At 37.5% G+C, this 18,225-nt stretch overlaps 1 protein-coding gene across 1 annotated transcript in view; it reads left to right on the forward strand.

Moving 5' to 3' along the window:
• Window positions 1-303: 303 nt before the first annotated feature.
• The window catches only part of GDI2 (GDP dissociation inhibitor 2), a 33,370-nt gene continuing 15,448 nt past the window's right edge, over window positions 304-18,225 (forward strand). Inside the window, exons 1-3 of the mRNA XM_045857852.1 lie at window positions 304-565; window positions 14,357-14,464; window positions 16,370-16,469. Of these exons, the coding sequence (XP_045713808.1) occupies window positions 521-565; window positions 14,357-14,464; window positions 16,370-16,469 (253 nt within the window). The 5' untranslated portion in view covers window positions 304-520. The remainder of the gene's footprint in view (window positions 566-14,356; window positions 14,465-16,369; window positions 16,470-18,225) is intronic.

Here is an 18,225-nt window from a genome sequence, read left to right on the forward strand (position 1 = left end):
GCTGCCACACAGCGGCGGGAGTGAAGAACTGGACAATCACTCTCCTGCCGTCGGCACCCTTCTTCCCCAGCCCTTCAGGGGCATCGGTCGGGTACCTACACTCCAGGATCTCAACTGGCCCAACGCACCACCGGAATCCAACTGAGGGACGTCTCGCGAGATCTCGGAAAGGAAGAAGGTTGGACGAGCGGTGGGGACATGGCCAATGAGAGACTGGGAAATGTGTGATGGACGGTCCTCGGGGCACCTCCTTCGAGCCCCGCCCGGCTGCGGAGGTCCGGGTCACCGCCCGCCTGCCCCTCCTCGTATTGCCCCGCTCTTCTTTTTCCGCCTAGGTTGGCGGCTCGCCTCCCTCTTTTCCAGCTCCGCTTTACCTCTGCTCCTGACTTCCCCTTGGTCTCGGGGTCTGAAACCGGCCTGAGGTGCTCCCCCCGCATCCACGGAGTGGCCCCATAACTACTGGCCCCTAGCATCCTGTGCTTTCTCCTTTCTCTGGGCTTCTGTCTGCGCCTGGCCCGCCATGAATGAGGAGTACGACGTGATCGTGCTGGGCACCGGCCTGACGGTGAGTCCAGAGTTTCTGGCGGCGGCGGCGGCGACAACAGCGAAGGAGCCGGGGAGGGCGTGCAGGCCTGGTGCGAGGGAGGGGTGGCTGGGGACCGGGCCGCGTGAACCCCGGTCTGCTCCTCAGGGTCCTCTGGTGGGTATAGTATCTCCCCGTCTTTTCTTGTGTGTTTGGAGGGGAGTCGGGGAAGAGCGTTGGACTGGGTGCGAGAGGCATGTTGCACGGCGTATGGGCCTGCGGGACGAGTGGGTGATCTTTAACTGTGGAAGGAAAGACGAGGAGATGCAAAACCAAGTCAAGTATGTGACTTATTGAGCAGCGACGGTGAAATAAAGTGGATGGAAAATGAGTTTCACTCTGCTACAGAAAAGACCCAAAAAGCCAGGTTTGAGGAATTGCTCTTCCACCTTCCTTATGGGTTGATGATGGCCTCTCCCGTTTCCCGAGTGGAAACGGAAAAGGCAGAGTGGGGGAGGGTGGAAGCCACACTCAGTTGCATTTCCTATTTAGCCATCAACCACTACTAGTCAGTCTTTGGCTGCCAAAGATAGACGATTTTGTGACAAGTCTTGGATAATTATTGTATTGTAATTGTTAGAGTTTGAGTAACTTGAATTTTTGAAGAACCTTAGTGTTCCTATCCCCCTCCCCCACTCCAAATGAGAAGCATTATCCATTTTTTTTAACCACCCTCCAATTTCACTTACTGAGCATCAGCAAAATTGGAAATGAGTTTTTCTCAAAACTTGCCTATCAAATGTTTTCTCACCTAAACTTTGCCATCTTCTTTTGTTTGGTCTATTACTTGCCTCCATTGTCTCCTCTCAATACTGTCCCCTAAGAAATGATTGGTGATGGATTGCTAGAGGTCAAGTTCTCTACTACTTTGCTCACTTCAGGGAGTTAGAAGTTAAATCAGTAACAGCAGAGAATATAAGCAGAATGTGAATGGCGCGTATTCCTAATACCGTGGTAAATTTATTTTCTTGGGTGTCTGCTTAGAGACCTTATGAGATAATAGTATTCTGCAAATAGTGCAGGGAGGTGTGTTGTAGCTTGTACTTCTCTCTCTTAAAAAAAAAGACAAGACTAAGACTATTCATCTTGTAAAAGAATTCCATTTTGAAGAGAGGACCATTTTCATTATCTTTTTTTTTTTTTTGAAATTTGTCCTGACTTTGGGCTACTTCATTTTAACAAGATTAACACTGATGTTTATCTTGTCTATCATATATAATCTGACTTCAAAGTCCTGAATCATTTAATGTAACCCACCACTTCAAATTTGATGAAATATGTTATGTCTCAGGATCAAATTTATATATATATATATATATATATATATATATATATATATATATATTTTTTTTAGGTAACACCCCAAATTAACTGTGTTATGTTTCTCTAGACAAGAGAAAACCATTGAACTTCTATTTGGCTAATTTTTTAAGAGAAAGTTGTTAGGAACCAGAATGGCACTTGTCTGGCCTGTCATTCCTCTGTTTATAGTGATTTGTGGTGATTGTTGGAGAATATTCAATTCTGAATGCTTCATTATGTTTGACCAGTCCAGAAACAGATTTGTGCTGGCTAGTAGCTAGTACCAAATAGATAAGGTTACATACCTAGAAAGCTATTTAGTCATTTTAAATGTGAGATACTAGGTTGAATTTCAGTTTTGGTGGTGAGTTGGAAGACTGTTGAATGCCTAACTGGATAGGCCTAACCACTGCAGGGTTTTGCTTTTTGCTTTTTTTAAGTGCATAATTGGGATTTTGAGCTGAGTTTAGTAGTTTGTGATGGCTCTTGCCCATTGGCAGTATATTGTAAGAGCCAGTTAGTTCCACAGTTTTTCTACAGTATTGCTGATATTTCAGATTTGCTTTTGATTAAGGTCAGTTGAATGTGAACAAATGAGTGCAGATTCATCGTCATGCAGGCTTCTACATGCCTAGTTAAGAACTATTACTTTGGATCAAAGGTGCACAGTCTTATTGTGCAACAACCAAATTAAGACAATGCACTTTATTTAGATTTCCATTTGGATTAATTGATGAGTGGTAGATGCATACTTAACTAGAAATTAGACCAACGTTTTTCTGTCACTTTATAGCTGCTATGATATTGATATTAATATTAACCCCTATAAACCTTTCTAGATTGTTTTAGGAGATATTCTTTGAGAATTGTATCAATTCAGAACAATCACATTATTATCATCATGGGTGGGAGTAGTGGTGATAGGATGATTTTGATAAGTCTTTACCTTCATTTCTACTAATAGAAGGACTCTGATTACTTAATGATAAATTAAGAAACCAAGTTAAAAACCCTCAATTTAAAATTACTTTGCATGTTTGAAGTGAACATACTGTTTACTTTTACTAATTTTTATTTTATAAATATTTAGTGCCTGAGGTTTACGAATCTAAAAACAGACATATGCTCTCAGTTATGAGTACCAAATAGTACATGCTAATAGCATGTCAACTACTTTAATGCAGTTAACTTGTTACTTTTAAAATAAAATGTAAGGAAGTATGGAAATTTTTTTATTTTGCCTAGTGTTATGGCTTTGTACTGGTTGTTAGGTAAAAAATAAGGAAACATTATTCCACAGATATTGATAGGAAGTTTAATGAAGAAAGCATAAAACAATTTGGTATAAATTAGAGCAAAATTTTTATTTTCTGTCTAGGAGAAATGAAATATTGTGTAGAGTAATTGAATTTTCTAAGGAATTGAGGATTATCCCTTTAAAAAACCACAACTTTTAGATAAAAGCTTTTCCAAATGATATCACGACGGTTTTTGACCAAACTGAGGAACATAATTTACTTGATAACTAAGATTTCACACCAGGAGGATTAATCACTGTGTTAAGCTGGAACAGTGATTTTCAACCTTTTTTATCTCATGGCACACATACACCAAAAAATATATTTTTTGCCAATTAACAACAGTGAAAGAAGAGTATAATTTTGATTCATTCACACCAGATGGCTTTTGTTGTGCTGGCTGTTGACATATTTTTTTGTTTGATAATCTAAGGAAAAAGAGGTCAGGTATTGCATGTTTTAAAAATCCTGTGGCACACCGGTTGGAAACCCACTGTGCTACAACATAAAGAAGCCACTGAGATCCAGTGAGGAACTTGCCCTCCTTAGTAGTCTCAGATTGCTTGGCTTTATGAATTCTTCAGTCTGCTGTTCATTTCCTTCTTTGCTTACTTTGCTGTTAGGCTGGCAACTTTCACTCTTCTTTGATTTCAGTGTGTACAGACAGCCTCTGAATAGCTTAATTTGCTACTTCTGATTGACTTGGGGCTTGGCAGTAAGTTCATGAATTTTCTTACAAATAGTATATAAAGTAAGGGTAACTAGCTTCACAGCTATTTGTGCTCTCCAGAAGTATTTGTTCTACATAGTAATTCTAGTAAGGAGTTTTGAATAGAAACGTACACTTTAGTGATATTTAGCTGTGTTAATCTCAGCATTATGTTTGAAAAATTGTGTTACATCTCAGACATACTTTTCCCCCTTCCTCTTCATTAAAATTTTGTGATTTCCAAGAAGATTTTTTTTCTTGATTTAAAAATCAGGTTAAAAACCCCTGTAAAAACCCTGTAAATTGCTTTTTAGATTTGCTTCTTGAAAATCCTTGACATTGCTGTGTTAGACTTCAGTAGGCAAAGGACTTTATCCGTTGTGTTAGTGATCTGAGCCTTTATGTAAAAATGTCTTACTTTTGGAAGGTATAAAATATCTGTAGGTAGTCTGTATTTTTAATCAATCAACCTTATGCGTAATGTCCCCAAAGAAGAGAAGTAAAATCAGACATTTTAGCATAGGTAGTAGTGAGACATTTAGTTTGAAGGACCACTTGGTAAATGTTTTGGCTCACATACATTATACTCTGTAATATAGGCATACCTCAGAGATATTGCAGGTGGATGGTCTTTTTGCCTTCTATTTGTAAAAAATGCACCATCTGCGAAGCACAATGAAATGAGGTATGTCTGTATCACTATCTCCCTTCTTATATTTAGTGACTGATTAAAGATTCTTGCTGGAGTAATGACTTCCCCAAATTGAATTATTTAAAATACCTGTGGTTTTTGTGATCCTTTATGGGCAATAAAAAGGTAAGCACACCGTTCTGTAAGTGGCTCTTCTTGTAGGGGATTTACTATAATGAATTAATATGAGAAAATACTAAGAGCCATTGGAGAGATACACATGTGAAAATTCAGACTAGGGAATCAGGAAAACCTTCATAAAGAAAGGGAGCTGGCTTTTAAAAATATTGGTAAACTCTGAATGTGAGGAGGAATGATTTTTTAGGCAGAGAGCAGTGTAAGTCTGCGTGTGTATAGGTACATAAAATAGGGGTTTATTTTGCCTGAAACAGGAGGTATGAAGAGGCATAATGGGAAATAGGGTTGGAAAGAAGGCATTTCACAAGAATGTTGGAAATACCAGGGTAAGAAATTTGAATTTTTATCTTATAGGCAGTGGGAGAGGATTTTGAGCAGGAAAAATATAATCAGCCAAATTTCAAGAAGTTATCTTTTGACAGTTTTTAATGAGATGCATTAGAGCAGGGGTGTCAAACTCATTTTCACGGGGTTGGTGGGGGGCGGGGGGCACAAAAAGGGCCGAATGTAATTTTAGGACTGTATAAATGTAACTACTTAACAAGGGGCAAAGAGCTTGGCGATGCCGCCAGGTAGAAACAAAGTGCCAGCTGGAAAAACAAGGTGGGGGGCTGAATCCACAGGGCTTAGCCACCTGTGCATTAGAGGAACAGAGACATTTAAACAAACACTTATTCTGCTGAAAACTAAGTCATTTTTTATGATGTTATTGTTGTAAGACAGTGGTATGAGATAAGCTGATTTAAATTTTTTCTATTAATAGTTAATACATTTTCCTCATATTTCTAGATAAGTAGCTTTAAAAAGGCACTTTTGTTTAATATTAGTTATTATGCACTTTGTCTTCTTAGTCACATTCTTTCTGCATTTACCTTTTTTCTTATAACCAAATTTAAAAATGAAGTAGACAGCATGGATGGACAGATGAGTGTATTATCTTCTGCTGGGTAAAGTCAGTCAGAGAAAGATATCATGTGATTTCTCTTATGTGGACTCTAAACAAAAATAAAACAAAATGAAACAAAGTTGAAACAGACACAGCTGGTGGTTGTCAGAGCAGAGTTGGGTTGGGGGAGGTGGGTGATGAATGGATTAAAAAGTATATATTGGTAGTTATAAAGTGTTGACGGGGCTCCAGGGCTCCGGCTGGTGTGGCTCAGTGGATTGAGCACCAGCCTGTAAACCAAAAAGGGTCAAGGTTTGACTCCCAGTCAGGGCACATGCCTGGGGTGTAGGCCAGGTCCCCAGTAGGGGGTGTCCTGGAGGCAATCACACACTGATGCTTATCTTCCTCTCTGTCCCTCCCTTCCCCTGTCTTAAAAATAAATAAATAATTAAAATCTTCAAAAAAAAAAAAGTCACAGGGATGTAAAGCAAAGGGAATATAGTCAATAATATTGATACAACTATGTATGGTGCTAGTTGGGTACTAGGTATATCGAAGGGAATGCTGTGTAAAGTATATGATTGTCTAACCACCAAGCTCTACACCTGCAATCAATACAAAATAAAACTGAAAGTAAATTTGTTAAAAAAAAAAAAAGCTACCATATGATGCATTAAAAAAAGAAGAAGAAAGTGGATTGAGCTCCAGCCTGTGAGCCAAAGGGTTGTGGGTTCGATTCCCAGTCAGGGCACATGCCTGGGTTGCTGGCCAGGTCCCCAGTTGGGGAGTGCACAGGGGGTACACATTGATGGTTCTTTCCTTCTCTTTCTCCCTCCCTTTCCTTCATCTAAAATATTAAAAATATATTTTTTAAAAAGGCGTATGCTGCCTCCACTTTCCACTGTTCAGTTTTTGATGTTGACAAATCTCTAAGATTCTTTTTAAAATTACAGTAGAATTTAGAGTTTTAATGGGTGTTTAGTTTGGTCACTTGGAAGATTTATCAGAATATTAATGTATGCTGGCTTTATTCTCTCCCATGTCTAAGTTGCTCTCTAAGTAGGAAAAGTGTGGTCATTAACCCTCGGAATACTATAGTGTGCTGTTTAGTGCCATTGGACTTAGAAACACCATCAGGTCACTTTAGTACATAAGAGATATTTGGTCTAATGTGTTTAGGTGCTGTCCAAATGAGCTATTATTTGATTATTGCAATTCTAGTGTTATGTGTAGGATGCTAAAGGGAAGTGAATTTAAAAGTTATCACTGATAATGGTCCTCCCCCCTTCTCCACATATCTGTACCTGAGCTTGAAACATTTTATCTGGTTACTTCTTTTTTTGTTTTTTAAGATTTTATTTATTTATTTTTAGAGAGAGGGGAAGGTAGGGAGAAAGAGGAGAGAAACATCAATGTGTTGTTGCCTCTCTTGTGGCCCCCACTGTGGACCTGGCCCACAACCCAGGCATGTGCCCTGATGGAATTGAACTGGTGACCCTTTGGTTTGCAGCCCACACTCAATCCACTGAGGTACACCAGTGAGGGCTAAACACACAATTTTTAATAAATAAATTACATTTTTAGGGGGATCCTCCCTCATTCATATGTTAGTGCTTCTTTAGATTTTTTAATTTATTTTTTGATCAAGTGAATTACTTTTTTTTTTTTTTAGATGGTATTAGAGTTGGTTTGTATAGGTAAAAATATATTCAGATGTTGATGGCGTATCAAGACCAATTAGTAAAGTGAAAAGGCAGGCCACACAATGGAAGAAGATATTTGTAAAACATGTAACCAATAAAGGACTTGTATATATTCAGAATATATAAAGAACTTTTATATAGCAGTAAGGAAAAAACCGAAAGCCCATATTAAACATGGGCAAATAATTTGAATAGACATTTAAAGAAGAAGATAAGTGTAATTATCAGTAAACTTTAAACAAGTTCTCTACCTCAGTAGTTGTCAGGAAATGCTAGTTAAACCACATCCTAATTAGAATGGCTAAAATTAAAAGGGTAACAATATTCGTCAAGGATTTGAAATAATAGGAACTTTCATACACTGTTGACAAAAGTGTAAATTGGTATAGCCCTTTTGGAAAGCTGTTTGACAGTGTGTCCTGAAGTTGGACATATTTATATATCTGTCCAGCAAATGCATACATAAAAGACATGTAGAGACTGTTTATAGAGCTATATGTAATAGTCAAAAACTGGAAACTGTCTAGATGCCCATCAATAGTAGAATGGATAAATTGTAGATTATCTGTGTGGTGTATGCATTCATCAGAAACCTCTGCAGGTCTACAGCCATACCACTCTGAACGCTCCTGATCTCGTCCGATCTTGCCTGATCTCGGAAGCTAAGCAGGGTCGGGCCTGGTTAGTACTTGGATGGGAGAAACCTCTACAGCTCTGTTAGTTACACAGTGTGTAGTCCCCTGATCAGCAGCTTCTGCAACACCTAGGAACTAGAAATTCAGGTTAGGTCTCACCCAGGATATATACTAAATCAAAATCCACATTTTAACATGATCTCCAGGTGATTCTTCTGTTGAAATAAGAGTTGAACAACACAGCTTTAGTAGTTCAGTGGTTCTTGATATTGGTCCTGCAGCAGCAGCACCTGGGAAGTGATGTGAAATGCAGATTCCCAGGTCCCATCCTCAGACCTGCTGTTGCAGGTGCTCTGGGGGACCTAGCAATCTCTTTTAACAGTCCTCCAGATGATGAGGATTCAAACTGAGGTTTGAGAGAATCTGTTTAGAATATATAGTTCCAAGAAGTTCATAGGCGATTCCAGCTGGAAAGCACAGTTTTGAGATTCACTGCTTGCAGGATTAGCCTAACCTTCTGTAAAGGTCTAGATAGAAAATATTTTAAGGTTTTGCAGGCCATACAACCTTAACTGCAGGCACAACTACTTCAAAAGCCATAGACAATATGTTAATAAGCGAGTGTGGGTGTTACCAGTAAAACCTAATTCACAAAAAGCCTGCAGGCTGGACTTGGCTCATGTACTTTGGGGACCTATGTTCTGTAGCAGTGATGATAAGATTTTTGAAATTTTTTGTATTTTATTTATTTATTTTTAAGTATTTTTATTGATTATGCTATTACAGTTTTCCCAATTTTTTCCCCTTTATCCCTTCTCCACCCTTCCACCCTGCCCGCCTAACTCTCCAGCATTCCTCCCCCCCTTAGTTCATGTCCATGGGTTGTACATACAAGTTCTTTGAGTCCTCTGTTTCCTATACCATTTTTTTTCTTTCCCCGTCTATTTTGTGCCTACCAGTTATGCTTCTTCTTCCCTGTACCTTTTCCCCCCATCCCTCTGTTCTCCCTCCCCACTGACCTCCCTCTGTGTGATGTCCATTTCTCTGATTCTGTTCCTCTTCTGGTTGTTTGCTTGGTTTTTGTTTTTGTTGTTTTTCTTTTCTTTTAGTTTCGTTTGTTAATAGTTGTGACTTTGTTGTCATTCTATTGTTCATATTTTTTATCGTCTTTTTCTTAGATAAGTACCTTTAATGTTTCATATAATAAAGGCTTGGTGATGATGAACTTCTTTAACTTGACCTTATCTGGGAAGCACTTTATCTGCCCTTCATTCTAAATGATAGCTTTACTGGATAGAGTAATTTTGGATGTAGGTCCTTGCCTTTCATGTCTTCAAATATTCTTTCCAGCCCCTTCTTACCTGTAAGGTTTCTTTTGAGAGATCAACTGATAGCCTTATCAGCATGCCTTTGTAAGTAACTATCTCCTTTTCTTTTGCTGCTTTTAGTATTCTTTCTTTACATTTAATCTTGGGTAAGTTAATGCTGATGTGCCTTGGTGTGTTCCTCTTTGGGTCTAACTTCTTTGGGACTCTGGGCTTCCTGGACTTCCTGGAAGTCTTTTTCCTTCGCCACATTGGGGAAGTTTTCCTTCATTAATTTGTTCAAGTAAGTTTTCAGTTTCTTGCTGTTGTTCTTCTGGCACCCCTGTAATTTGGATATTGGAACGTTTCAGGTTGTCCCAGAGAATCCTCAGCCTCTCTTCATTTTTTTGGATTCTTGTTTCTTTGTTCTGATCCAGTTGGATGTTTATGTCTTCCTTTTGTTCCAAATTGTGGCTTTGAGTCCTGGTTTCTTTCTTGTCACTGTTGATGCCCTAAATATTTTGCTTTATTTCATTTTGGGTATCTTTTATTTGTTTTTTCATTTTTCAACTAAGCTCAATCAGTTTTGTGAGCATTTTGAGTACCAGGGCTTTAAATTCTCCATCAGATAGGTTGGCAATCTCCTCATCGCTTAGTTCTGAGGTTTTGCTGTGTTCTTTCATTTGGGCCATATTCGTTGTCTTGGCGCACCAGTCTGGTTGTTCTGGTTGATTTTTTTTTTTTTTAATTACTTGGTTGTTGGAGTTCCATGCAGTTTGATTTTTTGGCATTTTTGGTTGTTTATTGATTTTAGATTGGTGGTTATCCTCCTTTTGGTTGTGCGAGGAAGCGAAGGGTTTCTACCTATGCCTCCATCTTGGCCAGAAACATGATAAATTTTTGACTACACACAAAACATGGATGAAGAGGATCCAAGATGGAGGCATAGGTGGTTGCACTGTACCTCCTCGCGCAACCAAAACTAAGGACAACAAGAATTTACAAACAACAAACAACCAGAACAGAGAAATGAACCGAATGGAAGTCTGAATACCATACATCCAGCCCGGTAAGGAGGGGTGGAATCGGAGGCCTACAGAGAAGGGTTGAGGGGTACCAGCAGGAAAAATCGGTGGTTGGCAGACGCGCGCAGACCGCAGTTGATGGACCGGTGTCAAACCCTGGGTGTGGAAGGCAACCAGCAGGCCCAGTGAGGCGCGCAAGGCAGCTGGCTGTCCACAGCTGCACATTCGCACACAGAACTAAGTGAAAACGGATAGCGCGACACAGACTGCGCATCCCAGGGACCCAGCGCCGGGAAACAAAGCCTGAAGGCACCGACTGAAAACACCCGTGGAAGTTGAGGCTGGGAGATTTTCTCAGCCTCACAGGAGGCTCCTTGGAGAAACCCACAGAGTCCGAGAGAGTGCACAAGCTCACCCGCCCAGGAGCCAGCACCAGAGGGGACAAATTTGCTGGTGGGAAGCGGCAAGCAGGACGCGAGTCCTGGTGAGAGCGGAGTGGGTGCCATTGTTCCCTCTCGGACCCCACCCCCACATACAACGTCACAACCCAGCCACTGAGGTGCTGCGCCCTGGTGAACACCTAAGGCTCCACCCTTCATATGTAACAGATGCAACCAGACCAAAGGAAAAAAAATAAAATAAAAAAGATGGCTCAAACAGAGTTAAAAGCCCCAGAGCCAATTTTTTTAAACAATCAAGAAATAGCCAACCTATCAGATGCACAGTTCAAAGCACTGGTGATCAGGATGCTCACAGAATTGGTGGACTTTGGTCATAAATTAGATGAAAAAATGCAGATTACAATAAGCGAAATGAAGAAAATGCACACGGAACCAATAGTGATGGAAAGAAAACTGGGTTTCAAATCAATGGAAGGGGACAGAAGGAGGAAAGGAACAACCAAACAGAAAAGAATGAAGAAACAAGAATTCAAAAAAATGAGGAGAGGCTTAGGGACCTCCAGGACACCTTTAAATGTTCCACTATCCGAATTATAGGGGTACCAGAAGGGGAAGAGGAAACACAACAAGTGGAAAAGTTATTTGAACAAATAATAAAAGAGAACTTTCCCAATCTGGCAAGGGAAATAGACTTCCAGGAAGTCCAGGAAGCTCAGAATCCCAAAGAGGGTGGACCCAAGGAGGAACACGCCAAGGCACATCATAATTACATTACCCAAGATAAAAATGAAGGAGAGAATTCTAGAAGCAGCAAGAGATAAGGGGACAGTTACCTACAAAGGAGTTCCCATCAGAATGTCAGCTGATTTCTCAAAAGAGACCTTGCAGGCAAGAAGGGGCTGGAAAGAAGTATTCCAAGTCATGAAAGGCAAGGCTCTACATCCAAGAATACTCTATCCAGCAAAGCTTTCATTTAGAATGAAGGGCAGATAAAGTGCTTCTCAGATAAGGCCAAGTTAAAGGAGTTCATCATCACCAAGCCCTTATTATATGAAATGTTAAAGGGACTTATCTAAGAAAAAAGAAGATAAAAAAATATGAACAGTAAAAAAAAGACATCAAACTCACAGTAATAAGCACACCTAAAACAAAAGCAAACTAAGCAAACAAAGAGAACAGGAGTGGAACCACAGAAATGGAGATCACAGGGAGGGTTAGCAACAGGGAAGTGGGAGAAGTGAGGGGGAAAAGATAATAGAGAATAAGTAGCATAGACAATAGGTAGAAAATAGGGGGAGGGCAGGAATGGTGTGGGAAATGTAGAAGTGAAAGAACTTATGACACATGGACATGAACTAAAGGGGGGAATGTGGGTGGGAGGGGGTGGGCAGGGAGGAGGGGAGTGAAGGGGGAGAATTGGACAACTGTAATAGCATAACCAGTCAAATATATTAAAAAACAAAAAACATGGATGAATATTGAATAAAAGGCATATACAAAAAGTATATATGTCATGAATCCATTAATTCTGAGTTCAAAAACAGGCAGAATAAATCTTTGCTCTCAGAAGTCATGAGAGTGGCTGGGGTTAGGGGTGATGATGACTGGAAGAGAGCACAAGGTTGCTTTGCAGGGTACTTACAGTGTTCTAAATGATTTAAAATCACTTAACATAAAAATGCTAAAATGAGTAGATAGGGTATGTGTGAATTTTAAAAATAAAGTTTCAAAGTCAGACTTCTAGGGGACAAGTGGATTGTTCTTCACCGTCTAGGGTCTTTAGGATAAATTTCAGAAGCACTAAGAATTTATAAAGATACATGCACTTTTCTTTGTCTTTTTTAAAAAAATAAAACTCTGATCCCCCAAAACCCTTTGGTATAACAGTGGTGAGTGAATGTGTATCCCAACTCTGTGTTTCTTCTGACTAATTGTATTCTTTCTTGTATTTTTCCTCCTATCTTGGTACATCTTAGTATATCCATGCATTGTTTACCTTTTTTCCTGAGAGTGGTTATTTATAATACTCTGTTGATTGTCAGTTTATTAGTGATTATCCTGGATGCTTTCTTTAGGGCTCTAGTTATCAAACTCTTTGGTGTCATGATCTGTTTACACTCTTAAAAACTGAGGACCCTGAAGAGCTTTTATTTGTATCTATGAGTATTTATTGTATTAATAATCAACACTGAGCAATTTTTAAAAACTTACTAATTCACTTAAAGATAACAGTGATGAACCCATTAGATGTTAACATGTATAACATTTGATGAAGTATAGCTATATTTCCCAAAACAATAACTTTATGAGAAGAGTATCCTTGTTTTCCATTTTCTGCACATCTCTTTAATGTCTGGCTTAAAAGATAGTTGGATTCTCTTATCTGCTTTGGTGTTCAGCCTTTGTGATATATTTTCTTAGCCGAAGTATATGAAGAATATCAGGCCTCATACAGATGTGTAGGTGGAAGAGGGAGAGAAGTGTTTTAGTAGCCTCTCAGATTGTGAATATTCTCCAATTCACACCAAAACACAAGCAACAGCTGTTTTTTTAATATAAATTGCACCAAAAAATCTGAAACCACATCAGCAACCATTTCCTATTCTATTACATTAAAGTCCATTAAACTAGCTTGTACTTTGAATTCCTCTTTTATCCCTCAGTGTGATTTTAAATATTATTTCATTGGTCATTTGGAAAATACTGGTTTACTAAGTAATGCAGACCTTCTGAATTGTTGACACATTTTATTATACAATACCAGCAACTCATATTTGTAGATATCATCACTGATATTTTTTAAGTATTGGGAATCTCACACATATAAGAATTAAAATTTTCATTCAAAATTTTGACTTTTTGTTTTTGGCAACAAGAAATACTGTTAGTTATGTCCTTGACATTAATATTTGAGAAAACGTTTAAGTCTGAGTAATCATAGTTTGTTGGTCCGTGGTTCTTTAAAATAAAAATGATGGTTCATAAAAAGAGTAGCTAGTTCAGCTTATAAATCAGCCATACAAAAGGTTTTCCTCTAGCCAGAGTGGCTTTGTGTGTACATACAATAGGGACCGTATTTTTTGGACTGTAAGATGCACTCCCACCATTTGGGAGGAAAATGGGGTATGCATCTTATAGCCCAAATGTAGCTTATGACTTGCTGTGGGCAGGGGCGGTGGAGCAGGGTCACAGGTTATTAAGTATGTTACCACATTTTTTGCTTCAAAAATTTTTCCCCTATTTTCCTCTAAAACCTCGGTGTGTCCTATGGTCCTACAAATATGGTAATTTGTAATGCTTCATCAAGGACATTAAGTGAAATTGGCCTTGTTGTTTGAAAGTGTGAGTACTTGGCAGTATAGAATATAATGGCTAGTGCAGTTAAGAGCCACTGCCTTAATCCATTTTATCCAGTAGTGATCTTTCTCTACCAGTGCTAATGTCAGCACAGTGGAAAGTTGTGTTATTATAAAAATAGTTTTAACATTGGGACCCACAGGGATCTATAGACTACACTTTGAACCCTGCTTTAGGGCTTTATCCTTAAAATACATCATATATTTCATCTACATGTGTTAGTTACTAAAATAATGTGTCATGAGAGGCTTTTTAAAAAAGCATCTGTTTGAAACATGCTTTAACACTTTCCTTCTTTTGAAGATGCTTATGCTTTCCTTGTAGGAATGTATCCTATCAGGTATAATGTCAGTGAATGGAAAAAAAGTTCTTCACATGGATAGAAACCCATATTATGGAGGAGAAAGTGCATCTATAACACCTCTGGAAGATGTAAGTATTAGAATAATTAATATGCCTTTTATACTTTGAATCTTTTATTCGTGAATCTCATCTTTACTCCTTAGAGGTAGTTTTAATTTTTAATTAACTGGAGTAGCTGTAGTATCATAATTTTTAGGAGCTCCTTATTTGGGGCTTGTAGAAATTGAAATTGTGCCCTTTGTTGCCATCTGGAGCAGTTATCTCTCAGAGTTAACAGAGGTACAGACTTTTGATGACAGACTTTTGATGACTGGGCCAGGCCCAGTACCAGTGCTTTCCGCATGGTCTAATTTATTTCCCCAGTCACTCAAAGAGAAGTTTTTATCCTCATTTTTTCAGACAAAGTAGTCTTGGTGGGGTTAAAAATGACAGAAGTGGGTTATGCACCTAGGTTGTATGACTACAAAGCTCAGTTCCATTTGCTGTACATGTGCTCTATTCCCTACTCTTTTAGAACATGAGCACATGAAGCATTTCCAAAGTGTGTTTTACTAAAGATATTTTTCTCTATGTAACATTTGTTCAACATGCACATGTATGGATATGAACTGTATTGTGTTTTTTAATAGGTGATATGTAGATATCAGTTATTTCTTAAATAATGACTTTGATGAAATAGATTAATATTTATATTAAAAAGTTTTTTTAATACTCAAGTATACCTAAATGTTAAAAGAATACTACTGAATCAGAAACTTACATCTGGATTTAACAGTTAACATTTTGCTGTATTTGCTTAATGTCTTTTTGTGTTACTAGTATTGAACCATTGACATTAATAGACAGCATGGTACTGATCGGAATATTTCAGATTTGATCTGCTAAGAATAACATTCTCTTATATAATACTGTTACAACATTTACGAAAATTAATAATATCCAGACCATATTCAAATTTTCCAGTGATTTCCAAGAATGTTATTGTTGTGTAGTAGTGTTACTGTTTTCAAACCAGTTTAAACATTGCCTTTGGGTTGTTTCTCCTTATTCTCTTAATCTACCGAAGTCTCTCCGCTTTATTTCTTTTTTCATTTGAAAAGTCCAGGCTAGTTTTTAATAAAATATTTGTGGGTACTTCACATTATATCACATCAGCATGGCACCACCGTTGATGATAGTAAGTTTGACCCAGGTAAGGTGATTACCATCAGAACTATTCATTGTGAGTAGTCTGTGGAGTAATATGTTCGTACCATTCCTTTCATGCCTCATGCATTTATTAGTTGATCTTGAGTAAGATGAGTAAGCTGTCTTCTTTTCCTTTCTTTTTTTCTTTTTTTTGTGAATATATGCAAGGACTTGGGGATTTTTATTAAGTAATATGTACCTACTTCACTTATTCTATTCCACCTTAGCAATATGTGAATTTGAATATTCTCAAATTTTAAATGACAAGCGTACACCTAGAGCTTCTACTTATCTCATACAAATTATAAATTATCTGGAACTAATTTTAATTATCTTTTCTGATATGAAGAATCCAAAATTTATTTTTAACTTCTTATATAACTACAGAAGCAAAACTAAGCCTTAAACTATTGAAGTTTTTGATAACTTTCTGTTCAGGGGAGAATGAGTTTAAATGATTTCTACAAATAATAAGGGAGGTATCTGCAGAACTGGTGTGTTACTGACAAATTGTTTCGTATTCTTGCTTTTCTGCTAGTAAAAACAAATACCACCTTTGCAATACTTACTTTAACATTCATTAATTTAGTATATGTACTATTTAGTTTACCTGTGTATTGTAACTTCACTGACACTTTTATATGATTAAAAATGAAATGCCCTTGTTATATTTTACCTCATGTAGTGGTATTATCATATCAAAATCATGTTATCAAAAAAACAGTTGCACAGTATATTGAAAATTAAATTTTGTTACATTATGGCTATTTTTTGTTTTGGTTTCAGTTATACAAAAGATTTAAAATACCAGGAGCACCACCAGCATCAATGGGGAGAGGAAGAGACTGGAATGTTGACTTAATTCCCAAGTTCCTTATGGCTAATGGTAAATCGTCCTAATTTAAATTTATGACAATCTGATTTAAAAGTAGAAACTAAGTCCTGATGGTATTATTCCAGGTATGTGGAGATGGATTTTTTTTTAATGGTTACAGCATGGTGAGTAGTATGGTGCATTAGAGGTGTCTGGAAGCAATAAAAATGGAGGGAGCCCTGGCTGGTATGGCTAAATTGGTTGGAGCGTTGCCCTGTAAACTGAAAGATTGTAGGTTTGGTCCCCAGTTGGGCGTATAGGGTATGTATGAGAGGAATCTCATCCGTGTTTCTCACATGTTTCTCTGTCTCTCCTTCCCCCCTCTTCCCATCTCTTTAAAATCAATAACTATGTCCTTAGTGAGGATTTAAAAAAATGGAGGGAAATGGGGTGACTTACTAATTATTGGTTCTCAAGAAAGAAAATTATGATGTGGCACAATACAACATATATATCAAAACTGTAAGGATTTATAACAGGGTTTCCTCTTGATGCTTTGGTGACACTTAGATAATTTGGCCTTCAGAAATAATGTCTTTCTAGTTTGTAGGCTTTTAAAATTGTTTTTTAAAATACTTTTTCCTCATTTTTAATCAGAGGAACTAAGTATCTTTTGAGATTGCTGTGATATTATATTGTTTGTTTCTGAGATAACATTGAAAAACTAAATTGTTAGTATAATGGCCACTAAAATAAAGTACATGCCATCACCTTTTCCTTTTTTTGAGTTTATATTCTGTAATTTAAAAAAAAATTGATTGATTTTTTTAGGGGGAAAAAGACAGCGAGAGAGAAAAAAAAAGACACTGATATGCTGTTTCACTTCTTTACGTACTCATTGGTTGATTCTTGTGTGTGCCCTGACCAGGGATCAAACTCGCAACCTTGGCATATTGGGATGACACTTTAACTTACTGAGCTACATGGCAAGGGCTGTAATTTGTTTTAATGCAGAGATCTTATTTGAATTTTTTCCGAAATAATTTAATGTTAACTAAATTGTTTTGAGGTGAATTGTAAACTCAAAATTTTTTAATGTAAGTAATAAAATTACTAAAATTAGAAAACATAGAGAAACAGAAAGGAAATAAAATTTATATAACTGGAATTCACAATCTAGAATTATGGTTAATATTTTGGCATATAACCTGCCAGGCCATATATATATTTCTTTTTGTTTTGTTTTTCTCTCTAATCAGTATGTTTTTCAACAGATGAACTGTGAATTTCTGAGGGAGAGTTTGTGTGATAAATCTCATTGTATACTCCTTGAAGTGTATTATAGAGGATAAAGGGAATGAATTCGTAAGGCTTTTCCTTTATATTGCTAATCACCAGTAGACTGAGATTGTCCCTTTCTCAGTATCTTTACCAAACCCAGATACTCAGTTTAGTTTTTGTCATTTTGTTGTACTGAAAGACAAAATAATGGGTTTTTAAAATATCTATTAGAGGGTAAAATGATTTCTAGATGTTTATTGGCTTTTATATTATTTTAGTGAACTGTTTAGCCCTGTGCTTTGCACATTTTTCTGTTGAAGTTTTGTGCTTTTTCTTACTGATGTAATGAGCTCTTTATAAAGGCTATTAAATCCCCTTTAAAAATATGTTGAAAATATTTTTTCCAGTTTGTGATCAGCTTTCTATATTACTGCTGTATTTGTGTGTGTGTGTGTACAAAAGCTTTTAAATTTCATGTAGTCATTTAGGTTGATCTTCCTTTCATTATTTTTGATTTGAAAGGCTAATGCTTAAAATTTTTCTCTTT

Source organism: Phyllostomus hastatus, unplaced genomic scaffold (assembly GCF_019186645.2).
Source record: "Phyllostomus hastatus isolate PE091 unplaced genomic scaffold, TTU_PhHast_1.1 phas_scaffold_1674, whole genome shotgun sequence".
In the NCBI taxonomy this organism is placed as follows: domain Eukaryota; kingdom Metazoa; phylum Chordata; class Mammalia; order Chiroptera; family Phyllostomidae; genus Phyllostomus; species Phyllostomus hastatus.